Genomic DNA, 17,644 nt, shown 5'->3' with positions numbered 1-17,644 from the left:
CTAAATTTGACTGAAAAGCCAGACGTGGTACTAAATGAAGAGCAGTTTGGGAGCCGAAAGAGCCGGCTCTTATTGCTGAGCTGAGCCAAATGATCTGGCACACTAAAAAGAGCCGGAATTCCCAACACTAGAACTGAGGGGCTGCATACAGGGCCAGTATACGATAAATAAGGAGTTTTTTTTGAACTGTGAATCATGCAAAGCTACCATAGAATAAAGATATGGAGCTGGAAATGCATAATAGGTCCCCTTTAAGTAAGAGTAGAGTGAGTGGAGTTGGAGGTAATGTAACACCACAAAACATCTATTATGCGTATCCTTTGTATTTCTCTGACTATAAAGGAAGGAATCTCTGTATGTGTGTCCTTCCCATATCTCGACAATTGTTCATCCGATCGACTTCACACTTGTTGGGTGTATTGCTGGGGACCCAAGGGTGTGCAGTATTGGTGCAATTTGGACACCCGACACGTTTAATATTAATAAACTTTGAATAAACAAGTCAACAATGAGCCACTCTGCTCCGTGTCTGAGTGCAGTGAGGGCTGTTTGATAGTAACACCATCACATCACAGCGGGGTGGAGCTTCTGGGCTCTGACTTGATGAGCGGGACAAAGGCACCCGCCCTGGTCAGTTAAACTGCCTGAGAGAGAAGAATGAGCATACACAGGAGAAAAAAACAGAGGTGGAGGCAGTAAAACTAGCCAATAGGAGTGTAAACACGTTTGATGGGCAGCAGAATCAACCAATGGAAGGCCGTAAACTGTTTCTACGCTTCAACTCCAATTTAGTCTCACTGGTGAAGTTTCTGTGTGGATTTAAACCATGTACTTTATTAAATCCTTATCATTTTGATATGTTTGTCAGTTGATACATACATATGCGGTTCTTGAGAAATAAGTAATTGGCATGGTCCGAAAAGGCATGTTTAGGATGGGCACTGAACTATTATAAATGAATACAGTAAGTGTGATTAAGTTCTGATTGCAGGTGGTACTAATGCCATCATTGTTTTTAAATCACTGATACACTGCAGGATAGCTGAAGTAATAGGTGTATTAGTTTCATGCTTCCTTTCCACATTATCTCTTAGACTTTCAGACAGACTGATGGCTATAAATGGCTTTCGACTTGACTCTCCTCCTCCCTCTCTGCATTTTCTTCATCTCTCCATCATCCTCTCACCCACTCGTCCCTCTCTCTCTTTCTTCCCAACCTCTCCTTCTACCTACCAGACCATCTACCTATTCCTCTTGTTGCCAGCTCCCCCCTCACTCCCCCCCCTCCTCTCTCCCACTTCCCTCCTCTCATCCATCTCTCTGACTTCACCGGAACTCTGGGGGATCCAGGACAGACAAGTTGCCGTGGTAACAGGCAGAGCAGGAAAATTCTTTTTTTTTTTTTTGGAGAGAACAAGACAGTGAGAGAGAGAGAGAGAGAGAGAGAGAGAGAGAGAGAGAGAGAGAGAGAGAGAGAGAGAGAGAGAGAGAGAGTGAGAGAGAGAGAGAGAGGCTGAAGAGCATCTGAGCACCAACTGATATATCTGACAGAGACAGACAGAGAGGACGAGGTTTGGTTTTCAGGGTGATGTTCAGTCAGTGGTGCTGTTTGCATACATATTTTTATGAGTTTGTGTGTGTATCTGTCTGTGAATATGGAAATGAGTGAACTGTAAAATCTGTTAAATGTCTAAATGTCTTGGCAGTCCACCATGTATATCATGCTTGTTGCAGACCAAGATAGACAGCAATATGAATTTGCTTACATACAGAACCAAAAGCGCCCATTTTGTGTAACCATCTGGTACACAAAGAGGGCTCTACAGAGAACTGATTTACCAAAAAATCAATTTACTAATGTGGTCATCAATAGAATTTAGGTCAGGTCCTGTCTTGTCTATCAGAAAATCTATTGGGGTGCTGCCACTCTTGTGTTTTTGCATCACTGTGTGTATTGTTGCACTGATGAATGCACGTGTTTGTATGTTCATGACTTACCTTGGTACTGATTGACTTGGGGGTAGGGATTCCTCTGGCCCTGGCCCATCTGTCTCGGGAGATGCTGCTGTTGTTGGAGCTACACACACACGCATACACAAAGAGGGTGGGTTATAAATGTGTTACATGCATTCATATCTATTTCATAAATTTGAGATTTGGTGTCATTACAGACACAAACAGGGTCACACAGAAAGAACAGTTCAACAGAACAGAATTAAATATTGTTACAAAATGTACACTAAAGAAAAGGACGCTCTGCACGTTCGGGCCCAAAGCGGGTTTATATTGATAAATTCAAACTTTCGGTCATTAGAGCTTCACTGGGGTAAAAGTCTTTGTTTGTTATCATAAAATTTTACATTGACCTCATGTGTGTAGAGTGTTCTTTTCTCCATATTCGATTTTTTTGGACTTAAGCATTGTGTCACATATATAAGATGCAAACTGTCAGCTGTCACAACTTTCATGGCATTCTGACTGAGAATCTTGCAGCGACTGTAAACAATACACACTTTGGTACAGCAGAAGTGAGACTTTGGGTAAATTAGAGGTGAGAAATATGTTGGTGTAGCAGGGTTGAAAGAAATGTTTGGAACAGAAGAGACAAGTTTGGTACAGTAGAGGTGAGACAGATGTTTAGTACAGTAGAGGCAGATGTTTAGTACAGTAGAGACAGGTGTTTGGTAGAGACAGATGTTTAGTACAGTAGAGACAGATGTTTAGTACAATAGAGACAGATGTTTGGTTTAGTAGAGACATCTGGTACGGATGAGCTATGTGTACAGTCTCTGCATAATGCATGATCCTACAGAAATAATAACTGATCAGTGTTCAATCAGGAGGCAGCCCTGATATTAAAGCACAAGTACAGAAAATTCAATGGATAACGGTTTAATCATTAATAAGCTGTCTGGGTTCTTCCCAGCAGTTACTGAATGTGTGTGTCTGGACAGGAGAAGGTGTTGCTCATTAAAATGGAGGTATGATATCCAGTTAACAACATACACTAAACCCCAGCAGGATGTGTTTCTTTCAGACACCTATATTTGTGTGTCTGTGTATGTTTTTGCAGATCCAATTAAAACCAACATAGTGGGTGGTGACTTCAGAGTTCAGAACTCTTTAACACTTGATTCCTTCACAGAGAGAGAAATAAAAAGAAAACACCACATTATCACAGCAGGTGGCATGTGGCAAAACACACACATGTACATGCGCACACACACACACGTTGCAGAGATGAAAAGGAAGAAGTGAAGAGGGGGCTGGTTGAGGGTAATTATACATGCAACCAGACAACAGTAAGGAAGAGGAGGGGATGAGCTAGTCTTGTTAGAGCTGCAGACAGACAAATATACAGGGATGTATGAACAAACAATGTGCACACACCAATTATAATTAAATGTATGATAGATGAATCATACGGGCCTCTCTGCTTTTTAATCACCACACCAACACACTAATCTTGTGCCTTCATAGAAACCTCACCTGTTCAGCCAGTAGTTGCTGCTGCTGTCTCTGCTCTCTGAAGAGCTGCTGCTGCTGCTTCTGCTGCTCCATCATGTGCATCTGCACCCTCTTCTCCTGCTCCATCGCCATCATCTGTTTCATCATGGCTGCCTGCTGCTGGTTACCCACGTAGCCTGGAGGTGGACCTGAACCCTGGTTGGGCCCCACCCCTGAGGCCACGCCACTCGCAGGGTGTGGAGGTGGGATGGCGCCAGGTGGTCGTGACATTCCCACCACACCTTGCTCCTGGATAGAGAGAGAGGAAAGGGCAGCTGGTCAGAGGGACTGTTGAGCAATCACATTATCAATCAAGCCAGTTAAAGGAATAGTTTCACATTTTGAGAAATAAGCTTATTTGCTTTCTTGCTGAGACTTTGATGAGAAGATCAAAACAACTTTCATATCTATCTGTCAAATATAAGGCTACCAACAAGCAGCCGGCAGGCTTAGTTTAGCATTAAGATTGGGAACAGCTAGCCAGGCTCTGTCCAAATGTAGGAAAAATCTGCATCCTTCCAGCACCTCTAAAGCTCCCTAATTAACATGTTATAGCTTGTTATATCTGTAACTTCCTGGAATCTCTGCTGGTTGCCCGGCAACTGTAGAAGAAATAGTCCAGCACATAACCCCCCAAGACACCAAATTGACGTTTTTACACTTTTTTTTGATTAAACAAACAAGAGATAACATGTTAGTAAGTGAGCTTTAGAGGTGGATTTGGTTAAATTAGCTATTCCTGGTCTAAGAGAGCCATTTCAAACTATGCAAACCTCCTCTTCAGTGCCATTGTTACTGCTCTTTATCACAAGTGTCCACAACATTACATCAGCTATAGAAAGAATGCATATTCAATACACTCCCAGCGTTATAGGCATCTACAGTGACACCTTTACACAGAAGTCTGTTTTAGGTGTAACACTGCAGTCAGCCATTATGTTGCATTATATCTCACAGACACAGTCCAGGTGTCTGTGAAAGAGAGTGAAAGGCAAGATAAAGAAAGGACTGCTTCAAGATTCTGCTCGTCAGGCCACCCTGAATCCTCCCGACGGTGCATTGGTTGGTCCTTGCTGCATACATTATCTCCTCATTAGCATATAAAGAGCACTTCCTCCTCCACTCAGCCGTATGCTAATCTCTAATAGGATGAAATAGCCTGCTCTGGCCAATGGGAAGGGAGTGTTTATGAATCTATTAAAGGTTAGACAGTTGAACGAGGGTGGACATCGTTTAGGCCTGCCGGCAAGAACAGAGGAAAAGGCCCCGGGAGGAGAAGAAAGAACGATTTCGAGCTGACGGTGTTTGCACATATAAAAATGCAATAACACACAGCCACCCACAGCCACACAAAAGAACAGACGGTGTACAACAAAGCACTTTTAACTGCAGGGCAAGAATGAAACAGCAAAAGCAGGATTACAGTAGTGAATAGTAGCAGTGGCTAGAGTCTGTAACATACCGCTATACTCAATATGTTTTGAAAGAGCCAAAGCCTTATAATCCATATTGAGGCTCGGCTCTTCTTAGAGAGGAGTTAGGTGGAGATAAACCTCATATATTAGAGCACAAAAAAACCCTGTGGAGTAAACAGAATCGGCTGCTTAAGACTGGGCTCACCAGACAACCAGACCAGACTGATCGATGTTCAGAGCTACGTGTCTCATCTCTGGTTGGCATGTTCCTGCTGGATGGCAGCAGGGCAATCAGACGATGCAAGAGAGGAGCGGAGACAGGAAGGAGAGGCGTAGTGTCAGGAAATGACCAACGGGTGGCAGTGGAGATCTTTAAGCGTCCGTGTGTATGTGTGTATGTGTGTGTGTGCGTGTGTGTGTCTCACTGGCCTCCTCTCAGCAGATGGCTCAATCATGACGGTTCTGATCTACGATCTCTCCCTCTCCCCCACTCACTCTACCTCTTTTCTTCCCTTCTCACTAAACACCCCACCATCAAACTCCTCGCTCCACTCTTTCTCTTGTTCGGTCTCTCTCTCTCTCTGTAGACAGGGAGCCCTGAGTCATGTCCACACAACTGCAAGGGAACGAAGGAACGGAGGAAAGATAGATTACAAAGGAAAGAGGAGAGGAAAAGTCTCAGGGAATTAAAGAGTTTGGTGGAGGGGGTGTGTGTATGTGTGTTGGGGAGGGGAGAAGTGGTGGTAGTAGTGTGGTAGCAGGTAGCTGAAGAAATGACAGAAAAGTACAGTATGTACATTGTATATAGTTAAATAAAGACATGCAAAAGGCACACGAGGGAAGAGATTTAACAGTAGTATCAGTAGTATTTCAGTGTTATTGGCACTTTACTGAAGCGTTGCTAACATACAATTAATTGAATGTCACGCCAATAAAGCTTATTGAATAGACTGCAGGTATCTTCTAAAGTATGAAAGAAAGAAAAAAATAGAAAGCTGAATTAATTGAAAGAAAGAGAGAAGAGTCTGTGTGATGAAAGAGGGAAGGCATGAGAGCCAAAAGAAAAAGAAAAGAAGAGGAAAAAAATCAAGAGGAAGCGAGGAGGTGACGAGCCAAAAGAGGAGGAGTAAAAGGTGGGATAGAGGGGAGGAGAGGAGAGCAGGTACCCTGGCAACAGTTGCTGCGGCGAGGAGCAGATGGCGCTCGGAGGAGCGGTTATGGCCGCCACGCCTGGTCACCCTCCACAACGCTGGGCAGACCCGAACGACTCACACATACACACACAAACACACTCGGTTATAATCCTGAAATTTTACTTTGGCTTTCTTTGACCTCTCCTTTCTCTATTTATCAATGCTTCTTCCTTTCTCTGTCCTCTCTGTCCTAACTCAAGACTGTCGTTGAATAATGTAACAAAGAGCATCCACAGTCTGTCTGTTTTAGCCCTGTCGATCTAACTCTCTCTGTCTTAGCCTCTGTTTCTCTGTCCCTCCCCAGACGCTTTATTCTGGCATCTTGGATCGGCTCGAGTCAGTCCCCAAATTCTGTTCTGCTCACCAGAAATGGGTCAGCGCCTAATGAGACTCGATGGTTAGCTGCTAACTACAGCAGGAACAGAGGAGCTCAGTCAGAAGCTGGAAAACTGCAAAATCTACTGGAAGCTGCCAATGGATGAGTTTGTAGCAGGAAAGATAAGACGGAAAAGAGAACAGAAGATGAAATGAAAGGAGAGGTATCACAGGTTGATTCTGGAGAATGTGTGCGTGTGTGTGTGTTTGTTTGTGTGTGCATGTGTGTGTGGTGGAAGCTGTCAGCTTTATTGGGTTAGGAGGCATGGAGAGCCCACGTGATTACATTACATGTGGAGTGAGCGGAAATGTGTGTGTGTGTGTGTGTAAGTGAGAGAGTGAGATGGTGAGAGAGGTTGTCCATTTCATTCCTGTGTCTCATGGAGCAGAAATATGTGTCTACTGTATTCACTGTATATGTGTGTGTGTGTGTGTGTGTGTAAAGGTGTATCTGCATACACTCTCCAGTCAGGATGAAATCACCTGCTCCCATGGTGACCACACAGCACAAAGATTAAAGGCTGCACTTGCTGTTTGCACACACACAACACTGCGTAACACACGCACATACACGTACACACCTACTACAGCACTACAAGATGCATTACAGTTTGCGCATGAGGGCATTAAGTGAAACACAACTGAACATCATGCATAAACACACACACACACACACAAAGCCTATAAGAGCAGCGGCGCCTGGCAGCAGAGTGCTGGGTGTCTGCGCTCTCCAAGAGTGGCTCACATCTGTCACCCACTTGTGTAAGAGAAGGAAGAGAGTGAGTGTGAAGAGGAGGAGAGCAGGAGCAGTGAAAGAGAGGAAACAGAGAGTGAGGGATAGATGTATAGATGTGGAGATGCTTCATTAGACTCTTATGTAGACTACGGCTGCAGTCAGACTGAGAAACTGAGCAGAGAGTACATCTGCCCACATTCGGTTGTGGTTCTGCGTTCAGATGTGATGGATGCTGCAGCACTTGACGGCTTGTGATACAGATGCAAGGTGTGTTAAAGCCGTGTCTCTGGTGTCAGTGCAACCAGCCTGAAGGTCACAGGTGTGATCTCTTTCGCAGCAAGAGCTTATCAATGTCAGAATGTCCTTGAGCTTCACAGTGGTTGACCTTGCACTCTGACCCCTCTGGTGATGTCTAAGAGGTGTGGGAATGGAAGACTTGACTGGTTGTAATATGCTGACTGGATCCCTCACAAAAAGAGGCTGGTTGATGAAGTAGAGTTTCTGCACTTTGTATTTTCAAGAGCTCCAATCTGAATAGATGGATGTATAGAGAGCGAGTACAGATTGATTGACAGCTGTCATATTTCTTTGTGTCAATGCATGCAGTTCATTTACAAAGATACCTCTTTGTTCTAGGCCACAAATAAAATGTTTATAGACCAAATACAGTATTCACTGTAGATGATGTATACAAAATCTATTGTACACACTCAACATGAAGCAGTCACCATATACAACACATACCATAACTATTATTGTTTAAAATCTATGAAAATAGCTGTAATCTTGTAAGACAAATCACACTGCATACAGTTTCGACATTTTATATGATGAAATATGATATATGATTTCCAATAGATCTTCATTATATGCACAGTTTAAGCAACATTAGCAACAGGCTTAAAACTATACACTAAAGTATGTACAATACCTACAACATACTATGACATGGAGATGGATAACAAACATGAACTTAATTAAGAATTTGAATATGTGACTGATCTGGTTTGAGACATGTAAAACTGTTATTTCATATGTTATTTCTTTCCACATTGACTCTTTATATGGGTATTTATTTAGCGTTATTCATCTTCTGTATCAACACCAGTTTCTACACTCTAGTCCAGGCACATGAAGAAAAATGAAATTCCAGATAGCCACAGACTGGATTTTGTGTGTATGCACCATCAATAACCACATCCACTGTATGTTGCCTTGGTTCAGAGTCACTGAAATAACAGACATGCAAGAGATGTGTCACTGGTAGAGCTTACTGATCCACTATTTGAAGCCCCAACACAGAGGATCAGGACACTCTGCTTGCAGTCTTTGTGTAGCAAAGTGTATGACAAAAACAAGCTCATTGGTGCTGTAGCTCACAAGACTAAACCTGTGACCATGATTTAAAGTGAGATTATAACCTCAAACTGGTCATGAAAAATAATTGTGCATTAGTCTGCTGCAGGTAACCATGGACAGTCAGCAGCTTTTGTCCTGAGGTGTATCAAGGATATCATTATGTTGCATTCCAAATGAGCCACAGATTAGAATTATGTCATATATCTTTTTTTTTTTTTTTTCTTTTTTGACCGCAATCCGCACAAATCTGCATCTCTAATCTGAAAAAGGCAGTAGATAATACAGTCTTCATGGTCAAGAACAACCTGCTGTATATGTGAAAATACTGTACGTTTTCAGTTTCTCTGCTTAACATGGTGGATGTGAAGTTGAGGAATAACGTATTTGTACTGAAGTAAAAACAAACATATGAGTTGTATTAATGTTCACAGTTACAACATAAGTATGATACTGCATCTGCTGACTGATCCATAAAGATACATACACACTAACCCTGAGCAGATGCTGGAGCCAGGCCTCACAATATTCAACTATCCCCACAGTGCCAAAGGTAAAGAAGACATCACATCGACTGACACACACACACACACACACACACACACACACACACACACACACACACACGTTTCCATCACTTCAGAGGACATTTCATTGACTAACATTAATTTCCTGGAGACTTATCCTAACCTTAACATAACCATAAACTAACCCTAACTTTAAACCAAGTATTCACACTAAAATTAATGATTTACATTAAGGGGACTTACTTTTTGACCACATATGGGAGACGAGTCCCTACAACATGACAGATTTATGTCCCCACAACATGAGGAATACCTGGGCCACACATACACACTCACACACACACACACACACACACAGTGTAACAAGGATAGGTGGAACTATGAAACCAGTCGTTTGATTCTGAGCCACCACTCCCTCATGTGAGAACATATCCACCCACCCTAACCCCACCCCTTCAAACACACATACATACACACATGCACGCGCGCACACACACACACACATACTCTGTTTCTCCCTGAAGAGAGTTATATTTAAACTGCTGGAGAGGAGTCTTGCTCCCCACAGAGGTCTGTTTAATCTCTAACATCTCTCTGCTCTAAACCCTAACTGGCCTATTTCTGAATCTCCACACACATACACACACGCACGGACACACACACACACACTTGTATATAACCATGAAAACATTGAATTTATGGGGCAAAGTCAAAGTGAAAAACACACACAACCCTCATGCTTTGCTAAATCCCACTCACAGATTCAAAAACAATAGACTGGGTTAACAGGGTTTCTTGGGATCATCCTTTAACCATAACTGAACCAACCTGATGCCATGCAGTGATGCTGTGAAATGCATGTGGGCATGCAGGAGTGGATCAATTTAAGTAAATGAATCCCTGCAGCATGAATGCTCTTTGGAGGCGCTGTGCTTAACCAAGGGATTTCTCTGCAACACACACACACACACACACACACACACACACACACATATAGGAAACCACCCACAAACAGCACAGAGCCTGGAATTTCAGTCCACGCTTGTTTGCAATCATGTAGGATGAAATGTTTTAAATCAAAGTCTACTCACACAAAAAAACTTTATTGATTCATTGATGTTTATTTTTATAGCTAGATATAGTATATTCATACCATAGATTAATGCCACATGGCGTAGCCAAAACTAATTTGCAACGCTTGTCCCTTAACAGTTCCTAAATGACTTATTACTTTGTGCATGCAGGAATGTTAACATACACATAAATGTCAGCAAAAGTCTACCCCCACTGTAATTCACTGATGCATGAATATGATATTATGGTTGGAAGAGGGGTATATTTGGGGGTTTGACTGCCTTGACTGACAGGTTTCTCAGCCTACACACTCAGTTATGTTGATTTCTACACGCTGCGTTCACCACAGCTCCACCCAGGCTCCACCACGCAGTAAAAATGTAGATTTTCTACATTTTGTGAGGTAAACAGGCCTCAAAACATTTGCTTGTAAATCTACAGGTCATTTCACAGACCCTTTGTCCACGTTGTCATCTATGGATTTTCATGAGTAGTACACCACTTTTGGTTCAAACTGAAATATCTCAACAACTATTGGATGGATTGTCACATAATTTGGGACAGACATTCATTTCCCCCTACTGATGAAGTTTTGATTCCTTAACTTTTAGTCTAATGCCATCATCAGGTGTTGATTTCAATCTACTTCAATACTTTTCGGACCAAATACCTGATGACATTCCCATCAACCTCAGCTGTGAAAGTTAATTAGCAGCACTCTAAACTGAGATGGTGCACAGTGTAAATATTTAACCATCAGCATGTTAGCATTGTTATTGAGAGCATTAGCAGCCACTAGCTTGGCTGTAGAGCTTAGTGTTGCTCTATAGCCTGTACTCAAAAAATGTCTTGTGCTGCTTCAAATTCAGCCTTTTAAGGCTATTGTTAGTTAAAAGGCTATAATGATTTGCTATTGTATAGTATACCAATGGAGAGTCTGGAAGATGTCCTTGTACTGGCACTAAAACCCAACAATAGATAAGCTGTCTGCTATCATACTTTATTGTAACTACTCAAAGTATTTAAATGTGAAATCATGTTGTCAGTTATCCATAGAGATGAGAAAAAAAATACAGTCGCCACACCAAACAGTTGTTTTAATTTGCTGCCAAGACGACTGTCTTCAGAAGAGTTGGTGCATATTGAAGCTCGGCGGATGATAGCATGTCCTGATGTTATCATCTGAGTTGTGTTGATGTATTTTATTTTATGTAACTATTTTTGTTTCCTACTATAATACCCCTTACTTGTTTATTCGATAAAATATCAAAAAATATTAAAAAATGGTCATCACTTTTTCCCAAAGCGATGTCTTCATATAGCTTGTTTTGACCAACCGACAGTCCAAAACAACAGAAATATTTAATTTTCAGTCATATAGAACAGAGAAAAGCAGCAAATCCTCATTTTTGAGAAGCTGGAACCAGCTAATGTTTGACATTTTTGATTAAAATATGATAAATGATTAATCAGTTATCTAAGCTGTTATTAATTAATTTTATGCTGATCAACTAATCAATTAAACAACTTGGTGTTTCAGCACTACTATTGGCTGATGTTTGATGGATCTTGAGAAGCAGTTTCTTAACAGTTGCTTTGCTGTTATTTCCTGTTATAAATGGATAACCTGAGACAGACAGCGGAATATGACGAGCGGTGAGAGGACGGCAGACAGGACTAACTCATGTTCATGACAACAAGCGAGGAGGAAGAGGAGGAGGGAGTGTGAGTGGAGCAAAGGGATGAGATCATTGGTGGCCGGGGAATGATTGTGGCGAGCAGACGAGCGTACCACCCTGAGAGGGACCAGGTGCTACAGTAAATCACCCTGGAAACGGTCACCATGGAAACCTTAAAGACACACGTGCAGACCCTCGCACAGGAAAGGGCCGGAAAGAGGCCGTGTCTGGGAGTGTGTGTGTGTGTGTATGTATTTAAAACGGGAGAATAGTGAGTGTGAGTGTGTGTGTGTGTGTGTGTGGGTGGGAGAGAGATTGATGTGTTTCTATGTAATCTAATCATGGCGGCTGAGAATGGTACGTCTGAGTGACAACTCGGAGCCACAGCAGGTGGACTGCTCTTTCTCTTCTTTTCTCTCTGTCTCTATCTTTTTTCTCTCGATCACTCTCTAGTGAAGGGCCTGTGTATATGATGTGTGTGTATCTGTGTGTGTGTGTGTGTGTGTGTGGTTATCACATGGCCCTGGCGAGTATTCAGGCTCTTCCCGGAGAGAATTCCCAACTAGAGGGTTTGAATTATTCACAGCTGCGATCAGTGCTATTACACGGCTGTTAACGGAGGTGAAGATACACATCCGTCCATCCTCCCATCTCTGTTTACCTCTCTCCCTCTCGTTATGACAGTAAACTGCCTTTTTATCCATCAAACCATTCTCCATCCCTCTCAACAACCTCCTCTTCAATTTCGTCCTTTATCGTCTCATCACACGCTCTTTCTTTTCGCCGGCTGCCTGCCTGTCTCTCTCCAACACTCAATCTGTCCCTCCTTCTTTTCCTCACCTCATTCTATCTTTTTCTCTCATTCATCTCCATTTTTCCTCTAATCCCTCCCTTATTTTCTATCTCTTTTAAGATCCCTCCATCTAGCCACTCCTCCGCCCTTCCTCCCTCGTTCTCTGTCCACCCTGCGACTCCATCCATCTTCCCTTCATTCCTTCCTCCTTTGTTCACCCTGAGGGCTGATCCTTCCTCTTCATTCGCCAGCAGCGCTTCTCTCTCGTCTTACTTCAACCCCCCCCCCCCAAGCTTTCATTTGTTTTTCTACCTGTTTCACATTTGTTTTTCTACATCCGCGCTCATCCATCTTTATTCTTGCTGTTGCTCATTTAACGTCTGGATCCGTCCCTGCCTCAGCGGCTATCACTCTGCTCCCTCATCTTCCTCCCCCTCCCTCTAACCAATTCCTTTTCTTCACCTCCTGTTTTCTTTTACTCCATCTTTACCGAACGGCCGTATAACCTCTACCTCTCTTTGTCTCTCCCTGTATCTACCTCTCTAAATCTATCTCTGCCTCTGTCATAGCCCCCTCATTATGCCTTCTCCACCTCTCCTCTCCGCTCCCTCCCTCCCTCTCTCTCTCTCCAGAGAAGCCATTAGGTGCTGCTGTAAGGCTATCACTCTTTTGCTCTCTCCGTCTCTTTTTCTCTCTGTGCTGTAGTCTCAGGGCAATAGGCTCCCCCTTCCCTTCCCTCCTTCCCTCTGCCATTCCTCCTCAGTCTCTCCGTCTCTCTCTTCCTGTGTTTCTTCAGGCGCTCTTTTCTCTCCTCCTTTTCCCTCCCCCCGTCCTCGAGTCTTCACATCATCCGACTCCCTTCTGCTTCCATCCTCTGCGCCCTCCCTCCATCTTGATTTCTCCACCCCTCCAACTACCCCCACCTTTCCCTCTATGCTGCCATACTCCAGTGAGATAGACTTATGTATATGTGGGGTCCACTCTATACTGTGTATATATATATATATATATGTCTATGGCTCTATTACACTCCCTAAGAGGGATACAAATCCATGCAGAAATGTATTTGCACTACAATATATTGTAACTTTGACTACCTAACTTAAAGACAATGGATTAGGGCTGCAACTAACAATTATTTTCATTACTGTTTAATGTGCCTATTATTTTCTCAATGAATGGATTCATTGTTTAGTGTATAAAAGGTCAGAAAATAGTGAAAGATGTCCATCAAAATTTCCCAGAGGCCAATGTGATTATTTCAAATTGCTGGTTTTGTTCAACAAACAGTCCTCAACCAAAAGATATTCACTTTAATACGGGAGGAAGAAGCGCTGCATGGTTCTGATGGCTCATATGACAGGTGCTCTTTGGTGGGGAAGGGGAAAGTAGAGAAAACTGAATCCAGGAAGTCTTGCTTGATATTTGTCCTTAAGTGGTGCAGACAACCATGGGAAAAAAAACGAAGGCCCTCCGTCTTCAGGTGAAATAATGTTATGAATTTATTCTTCGAGCATAGGCAATCAAGCAGACCAACGTGTATCGACTCTTAAGTCTGACCCTGATGAAGACTTAGACAGAGACAGAGCAGAGCAGTCAATGGTTTTTATAAAAAGGCTTTTTCAAAAATTGTGAATCACCGCAACCATGAGAGGTCCTTGAGCATACAGTCATAAATGTGAATAAAAAATATTAGGCTGATAGGTCCAGTAGAATGCGAGATTAGCTGTGGACAGATATACACTCAGACACATGCACACACACACACAACCAAACGCATGATCCCCTCCAGGCTTATGCCTGGCAGAGATAATTATCACAATTGTTGCAGGTTCTTTTTCTGTCAATCAACTAATCTTTTTAGCAATATGTTTCATAACCAATCTGTGGATTTGAACCAGTTATTTTAAAATATATTCCCACGTATAGCAATGTATTAAGGCTGCAGATAACAAATATTTTCATTATAGATTAATCTGACGCTTATTTTCTTGAATAATCAATCACTTGTTTGGTCTAAAAAACATTAGAAAATAGAGAAAAATGCCCATCTCAAGTTCCCAGAGCAGATGGTGATGTCATCAAATGTCTTGTTTTGTTAGACCAACAGACCAAAACAGGAAAAATATTCAATTTATCATAATGAAAGAGTACTTGGAAAACCTAGAACCATCAAACATTTGGCATTTTTTCCTGACTTAAAATTTGTTTAATGGAATAACGATTGTAGCTTTACCCAGAAGTTTGAATAAGCTCAGCACAAGAAACAGACATTTATCCAGTGACCTGTGGGCATTTTTTAAACATACTGTAAGCCTCTAGGAACACATTTGCTGTAGAATCCTGGTGGTTTATTTGCTCTGGAGAAGGGATATAATGACGAATAAATCCAATTTTCTTATCCACTTATTGTATTAGAAGCAAACATTCACAAATCAGTCTGAGTGCGCACACAAAAGCTATCTACAGAGCACAACCTATCCTTATTTCCTTTTGTCTTACACATTTAGCTGCCTTTTTATGCGCTGCACCTTCAGCTATCTCCATCGCCCCCGACTCTGCCCATCTTTGTATGCCATTAATCTTTCTCTTTCTCCTTTACCTCCTCTGCCTTACCTTTCCTTCTCTAATGCAGGGGAGACAGAGTGAGGGAGAGATATGGAGAGAGAGAGAGAGAGAATGACCATTATCTAAGCCAGCATCTCCAATAATTCCACAGCAGCCTATTATCCACAATAGAGCCAAAATGGCCTTTGGTAATATGATGAAATCTGCCGTAAAAAGTAGAAATGGGACTAAAAGCGTCAGAGTGTAGAAAAACCTCCATTCCTCAGCTGCTTTATCACATTATTGCATTCTACTCATCTCTCTCTCCGTCTGCCTCCCTCCCTCTCATATTCGGTGCATTACTGTGTCTTTCTCTAAATTCTCTCTATTTCACTCTGTTTGTCTCTTTCTCTCTGCTTGTTTGGTGATACCCCTCCCTTCATCAATCACACACTCTGTTCCTTTGGATTGCTTTCCTCACGTCTCACTTTCTCTCTCTCTCCCTCTTTATCGCTCTCTCTTCTTCTATGTGACTCTCGATGAGTGCGTCGATACATCGTCAGATAACACCCTGTTCTCAAAAAAGGAGACAATGGAAATATTCCATTAAACTAAGTGTTGGTCTCAGTCCACTCCTAATGCAGCTAAAACGCTAATCCAACTGGCAACACACACACGCACACACACACGGACCTGCGTGGATGTGACTGTGCAACAAACACAAGAGAGAAAGGACCTTCCAATCAGTAGTGTACCACAAATAGGCAGGAAAAACAATTTGCCGTCATTGCTAACAGCTGCTGCTGGTGGTGGTGTGGTGTTGTGGGGGTTTGAGAGAGTGTGTGAGTATGTGAGAGAAAGAGAGAAAGTACCAGGCCACTCTCCCCCATTCCTTTCTCCCCTCCTCCACCACGTTGTCCCAGGGGAGGTGGAGAGGTGATGTATGGACCCTCTCCTGATCGCACGACTCAGCAGAACAGATGGACAGAGAAAGAGAGGTGTACAGTGGTAGACGGAACAAAAGGGCTATGTGATCGTATGTGTGTGTCTGTAGGTGTGCAAATGCATGTAGTGTGTGCAGATGGAAGATGCTGGGAGCTAAAATATTGTTTTAATCATCTTTAACGCTGGAATCTGTAGTGTTTCTTGTTCATCAGTATAGTGATGTATCTTCAAACACCACACTGGGACACCTGTCCTGGTTGACAAGTCTGTTCAAAACAGAGCCAGAGTGCTGGAGGTAAGGTATTTTCATGTTTGTATTGTCCTGCAGCACTGAAACCAAGATTTCAAATAAATAGCAGGCTTCCACCAAACTGCATAAGCTGCAGTTCAAAAATGATTTCAATGACAGCACCTCTCGCCACTGGAAAGGAAAAAAAAGCTCATGGATTTAATGTTCATCATCTACTTCAGGATTTTATTCAAGGTAGGGTGAAAAATAGAGGTCTGAAACATACCTGTGGAAAACCTTCACAAATATTGAGATATAATTTGGACTTGGCCAAATTTGGTTTCTAGGTTGGGCCTCAGTTACTAGGAACCACATGCATCTATGTAGAAATGTGAAAAGGCCCCTGAAACAGCATTTAGATAAAGGACACAGAAGTAAACCTTTTTCTACTGACATTTACAATGCATATATTGATGCTAACAGTAATGCTAATCCCAATTTTGAATCACAAGCTGCAAATAACACAAATACCACATCATCTAGCATTGATTCATGTAGCTTTAAAAATATATAAAGCCTCAAAAATAGTATTACAATATTAAAAGCTGTGGCATATATCACATACAGGGCACAGAATGTGTGCCTATGATGACTTCACTATTGTGGTAGGAGGAAAGCACAAATGAACAGACTGTGTTGTAGAAATGCTCATCAAAGAGCATCCATCTGTTCATTTATGCTCACATTTTGCTTCTTTGAAAGTCAACCTGTATAGATAACAGCAGACCTTCACTGTGGTTTGGCTGACGTGACGTCGTGGGGCTCTGGTAGTGAGGCTTCTAAGCCAGACTAAACTGGAGCGCTCTCCACACAAAACTGAGCCGTGAAGAGCCAATTACCTTGGTTGTGACCAGAGACCCTTTTTCTCTCCGCCTTATCATTTCTACAAAACAAGAGCAATCGAGGAGTGGTTAAGAGGGAAGGAGGGAGCCGAGTGAAGGGTGGGTGGAGGAATGACATGGGGAGGGATGGAAGGAAAGCTGTTGATAAAGGAAGGGAGCAAACAGTCACCCTGAGGAGATGAAGAGAAACTGCGGGAGGAGGGAGGGAGGGATATATAGGGGAAATCGTTTTTGAAGGATTGGACTGTCGGCCAACCTAGAGGGAGAAATAGATGTGTAAACAAACACTGGCTATAGGGACAAACAAGAGTGAGCCAGAGAGAGCGAGAGAGAGAGAGAGAGAAAAGAGGGAGGGGAAGATGGGAG

The 17,644-nt window shown here is 42.6% G+C and overlaps 1 protein-coding gene across 1 annotated transcript in view; it reads right to left on the bottom strand.

The window, feature by feature from the left end:
* The window catches only part of maml3 (mastermind-like transcriptional coactivator 3), a 112,989-nt gene that overhangs the window by 6,321 nt on the left and 89,024 nt on the right, over positions 1–17,644 (bottom strand). The window contains exons 4-5 of the mRNA XM_042430477.1: positions 3,490–3,756; positions 1,999–2,077 (exon numbers count right to left, since the gene is read on the bottom strand). Of these exons, the coding sequence (XP_042286411.1) occupies positions 1,999–2,077; positions 3,490–3,756 (346 nt within the window). The remainder of the gene's footprint in view (positions 1–1,998; positions 2,078–3,489; positions 3,757–17,644) is intronic.

The sequence above is a fragment of the Thunnus maccoyii genome, chromosome 2 (assembly GCF_910596095.1).
Source record: "Thunnus maccoyii chromosome 2, fThuMac1.1, whole genome shotgun sequence".
NCBI lineage: Eukaryota > Metazoa > Chordata > Actinopteri > Scombriformes > Scombridae > Thunnus > Thunnus maccoyii.
Note: the sequence above shows the minus strand (reverse complement) of the source record. Positions and strands in the feature narration are given on the sequence as shown.